This window comes from Glandiceps talaboti, chromosome 2, assembly GCF_964340395.1.
Source record: "Glandiceps talaboti chromosome 2, keGlaTala1.1, whole genome shotgun sequence".
NCBI classification, from domain to species: domain Eukaryota; kingdom Metazoa; phylum Hemichordata; class Enteropneusta; family Spengelidae; genus Glandiceps; species Glandiceps talaboti.
This window is the reverse complement of record NC_135550.1, coordinates 33,357,172-33,362,359: the sequence shown is the minus strand read 5'-3', so window position 1 is coordinate 33,362,359 and position 5,188 is coordinate 33,357,172. Positions and strand designations below refer to the sequence as shown.

The 5,188-nt window shown below is 36.6% G+C and overlaps 1 protein-coding gene across 1 annotated transcript; it reads left to right on the top strand.

The window, feature by feature from the left end:
• Nucleotides 1–1,329: 1,329 nt before the first annotated feature.
• Nucleotides 1,330–5,188, top strand: LOC144446842 (proton-coupled folate transporter-like). Its single transcript, XM_078136686.1, has 5 exons — nt 1,330–2,510; nt 2,855–3,097; nt 3,413–3,496; nt 4,582–4,741; nt 5,050–5,188. The coding sequence occupies exons 1-5, from the start codon at nt 1,619–1,621 to the stop codon at nt 5,186–5,188; spliced, it is 1,518 nt and encodes a 505-aa protein (XP_077992812.1). The 5' UTR covers nt 1,330–1,618.

Genomic DNA, 5,188 nt, shown 5'->3' with positions numbered 1-5,188 from the left:
ATAAATGGAAAAAATAATCTTACACTTTTTGACCCTTCAAACACAATCATTTCATATGCACAACATTGGAACAAGCATCCTTAGACAACATTCATTGTGTATACATACAGATTATGGAATAGTCAATCACACCACAGGGACGCGTAGTGTTGCCAGTATCAACCACTATTGACGTATCAAATCTAGTATTTAAATCTGGTTCGATCACATATATAGCGGACGACAGATACAAATAAACTGAATTTGATAAGCTATAGTTATGACCGCGACAATTCAGAATAACAAACTTTAAAGTTGCCCCAATACTTTATTTAGAAAATAGTAGTTTATAATTGACCATTTAATAGCTTTTGAATAACGAGAATACAGACAGACTGGTGAAAACGTGAAAGTAAAATACGTTTATATTGTTGAGTTGGCACAGTAGACTTTCTTAAGTCGGCAGGCATGTTTCATTCTTTGTAATCATGAATAAAATAACTTACAAAAAACAACAACGCATATGTGTTCTTGTAATACATTATGTGCACTTCGTACCATGCAATATTAAATTATGTTTTTGTCATGTACACTTTCCCAGTCTAAGTTCTGTCATCCTTTTTGGTGAAATAAAATGAATTATACTTCTTTTCCTTGCGAAGGTTTCACACCTGGCACCTTTTATGAATGATAAACTGAGTGAGTGATTGCAAAAAAATCGAGTGAACGAGAAAGCCCAACGATTTGTCTTGGGACACTACTAGCAACTATGAAAAGTGACGGACATTTTCCTTACATAAAGTTAAAGTGAATTACAAACTCAAAAACATTTGAAGACTAAAAAATAGGCCAAGCGACTGGTGCCACTCTAGCCTTGTAGTATTAGTAAGTCCCTTTATTGGTGACTTGAGATTCCACTACCTACTGTAGATTCCAGGTGAACAACAAGAGTTTGATTAAATAAAGGGAATGTTGGCTAGGACAGTATGAAGAGTGCCATGCATTCAAAATTTGATGTGATGACAATAACTTGAAGCTTGGTCCTGTCAGTAAGTTGGTTTGTGTCAGGGCATGGTGTCAGGGTTTGTGTTCGTATAGGTGCGCCCTCTATGTAAAAAAAAATAGAGAACATTATATTACTATTATTAGTCAGTGAACTGATCTATTTGAATTTTGCTTTACGTTCTTTTGGTGTAGGTATCTGTTGTCATATATATATTAATGTAACCATACGTTTGGGAACAGAAAACTGGCAAATTAACTAATTACAAGTGCAAGTTCAAAGGTCACGCAGGTCAAAGGTCATATTACAGAAAGTACATCACACATGTGAAAGAGGCTCCACCCGGAGGTTCCAGTAGGTATTTTGCTGAGAGGTTTGTCTACTGAATCTGTTGTCTTTATTTACTACCTCTACACATTCTCTGTAGACGGGGTGAGACTTATAGTATACCAATTTGAACTGAATAACATGCTGGGATGGTATTTGCCCTGCGCAGAACAGAACGTCAGGACAGAAGCAAGTACGTGACAAGCAAGAACACGTAGAATCTATAGAGAACAACAGTAAATGACCTTGGGTCACAAGGTGTGTGGCAAAAATACAACAGTAGATTGCTGAGAGGCAGAAGACGACAAGATGGCCAAAATAATGATGTATCTCCGTCTAGTGACAGTTGAGCCTGTAATGTTCCTATATATGTTGGGTAGTTTTCTACAGTACACCAGTGTACAACACCTTCTGTACAAGAAAACCTGCCTGCAATTATTCAACTCAGCCATATGTGGTAACCTGACACATTATGGCGATGAAGAGAAACACGTCCAAACACAGACATCACACTGGTTGATCTATTTGAACTTGGTGCAGACTATTCCATCCATTCTTGTTGCCCTGTTTCTAGGTGCATGGTCTGATAAAGTTGGTCGTAAGATATCAATGATGTTGCCATGTTTAGCAAGTGTCATCAATGCAACAATCCTCATCATTTCGTCAGTGTACATCTTGATGCCCATCCCAGTTATTTTTATTGGTACATTCCTGCTGGGATGTTCTGGAGGCTACATTTCAATCACTTTCACAGTGTTCAGCTACATGGCTGATATCACAGATATGAAAAACAGAACCAGACGTGTGGGCTTCTTGGAATCTATGACATTTTTAGGCAGCACCATTGGATTACTCTGTGGAGGCATTATGATAGAAAATGTAGGATTTGTATCTGTCTTTATCTTGTATGGGTCTCTCAATTTGATGGCCTTTCTGTACATCATAAGTTGGCTGCAAGAATCAGTGAAAATCACAAAGGAAAGTTCATCATCTCCGATAGCAACATCTACACAACACGTTCAGTCAAATGATCAGATCTCGTTGACAGATGCAGGAGGGAGAGGTCTGTGCTCTGAATTGTGTCAGCTGGACAACATAAAGAAATCACTGAGTGTATGTTTAAAGACAAGGCCTAACAGTGGTAGATTGCATCTTATTCTACTGGCTACAATATTATTGTTATTTCAACTAGTTGGAAGTGGTAAGAACCATTTATTCAAACAAAAACACAGCTTAATAAATCAATTTGTCTTTTATCAAGAAGCAATGGTCTGTTTATACCCAGACTCAGATTTGGAGGTTTTACTTATCATCTGAAAATTGACGTAAGAAAAAACCTTCTTTCCATGATTTGTAAGTTGGTCACTATCAATAAAAAAAATTGAAATTATATTTCATTCATTGCAGTGTACCATAATACTAATAAATGTTTACCAACAAGGCCCTTTGGGTAGTGATTTACCAATCACAGGGTTATGGTTTCAAAATGGTAAACAATGTCAAATACTAACAAACAATTCAATGTTTTCATTTATCACTTCACAGGTGATTCTGATGTAACAGTATTGTACACAAAGAAAGAACCCTTATCATGGACTCCAGATCTATTGGGTTACTACCTTGCCTTGAATAGCTTCTTGAAGGGACTGTGTCTGGTTACTGTACTACCATTTCTAACATACAAGACCACATTTCATGACACCACTGTTGCCATGATTGGTACCTTATTCCGTATGGGGGCATACATTCTGATTGCATTCTCTACAGAGACGTGGATGATGTTCATTGGTAGGTCAAAGGTCACCCTGTTATGAACAGTTGATGATTCAGTGAAATTGAATGAAAGAAATTTCAACAAGATTAGGGATAGTCTCATAATGTTGTATAAGCTTTAAAGGAAGCAAATTTGTCCATTTTTTGACTGGGGTTGTATGACAGATCCAGCTATTTCTACATCTATTGACAGTTATGTTTTCTTCATGTTTTAGTTTAAGATGGGGCATTAATAGGACAATGCAATAGTGCTTAGAGGGATTGAATGACAATATCAGTAGATTTCATAGATGTTTTTTTCCTAACTCGGCTACTTCACATCTATTGCAGTACCAATATTGATGTGTTTGGCTGGTATACCTGCAGCTTCTGTACGCTCACTGATATCCAAAGTTGTTAATGCTGATGAACAAGGTATGGTATCTAGGCAGTCCAATCAACAATACAAGAATACTAGGCAATCTGTAATGTCTACTGATTTGTTGAATTCCAGTATTGCAGTAGCAGGGTGGTTAAGGAGATGATATTGGAATTTATTAGTGCCCCCCACCCCATGCTACTACAATAGGCTCTGTCTGTCCATACATGTGTGCATCTGTTATACATCATTGCTCAGACATGTAACATGTAATATCATCCATACATTACCATGCACATAGGTGACATATCATGTGGTACATATGCATGTCACTTTGTTTTGTGAAATATGGAAATATGACCGAATGGCAGCCATATTTGGATTTCTAAATCAACTATAATACATAGAGACTTCATTCAAGTGTCTACCCTATATTATCAGATACAAGATATCTTATGATACTGTGACATTTGACCTTGACCTTGACCTTTCAAAGTCCATTAATTTCATGCATATCACATGCAATCAGTGGTGTTCATTTGTGTTCAATTTCTTTAAAAAATCATGTTCACAAATAATACAGGCAGGGAGATACTTGATCAATTGTTGTTCTTGGAGCTCAAGTCAATTTTTACTGGAATGGCGGCCATTTTGTTGCTAGAAATCCATATTTATTGCATCACTCAAAACTATATTACATATTAGATACTGCATTCAAATGCCTACCCCTACATAATTAGATGTAAGCTTTTTATTAATACATTGACCTTTGACCTTTAACTCAACCTCCAGGGTCACTTAAAATCAGTTAATTTCTTGCATATCACATGCACTTAATGGACCAGGTGTTCATTTTAGTCACACACAAATAAACTACATTAGGGCGGGGGTGACTGTTTTGTGTGAAGACTTGTTTCATCTAGACTTGTGCACTTCATGACTCGCTGGAATGTTGTAAGTAGTAAGTTTGAAAACAAACAAGTTCAATGACTTTGCCCAAAACAGATGTTACATAGCATTCTGATGAGACAAGATATTTTGTTCATGCTACATTTCAATTTATGAAAGATGAGACACTGACCAAGTAGTTGTGTTATCATCAACATAGTTCTCATATTCAACTTCATATCTCTACTTGCAGGAAGTTTGTTTTCCTTCATGGCAGCATGTGAAAGTCTGGTAGCTTTCTTAGCTTCCTTCATTTTCAATTCATTGTATCCGGCCACACTATCAATACTGAATGGTGGTTTTGTCTACATAGTGATGGCATCACTACTGGTTATTGCTTTAATCCTTCTATTGTAAGTACTCCTTGTCTTTTCATACAATTTTGTGATTTGTTGACAATAGTTAATAATACTACCTGTGACTCTGATGTTCCTGCTAGCATACTCTGCAACTCTTTCATTTTTGCTTGGAATTTCCTTTGATCAATTTTAGCAAATATTTCTTTTCCACTGAATAAACCCCAGGGAATATGCGTCTACCTTTGAATACATTGTTACCTCAGGAAAAATTTAATTTAATTTAACATCGGCCAGAACTCTTATGAGTTTACCTATCAGAGAATTTTGGCTCAAATTTAATACTAGAATTATTTGTTTTTCAGCTGGGTTGGTGACAGTATGCGACACATCAACTCTTATCTGAGACTTTCAGAGGAAGGACCTGAACAGACTGGCAGCAACAGTGAAAATGTTGGTGATGAAGGTGGAAGTGAAGACTCCCATCAAAGTAGTGATGTCTAA

Bases quoted from the DNA above. Each gene is read 5' to 3' on its own strand.
- LOC144446842 (XM_078136686.1), top strand. From the start codon at position 1,619: ATGGCCAAAATAATGATGTATCTCCGTCTAGTGACAGTTGAGCCTGTA. The intron at 3,098-3,412 runs GTAGGTCAAAGG...CATCTATTGCAG, and splicing joins GACGTGGATGATGTTCATTG to TACCAATATTGATGTGTTTG. The intron at 3,497-4,581 runs GTATGGTATCTA...CTCTACTTGCAG, and splicing joins TGTTAATGCTGATGAACAAG to GAAGTTTGTTTTCCTTCATG.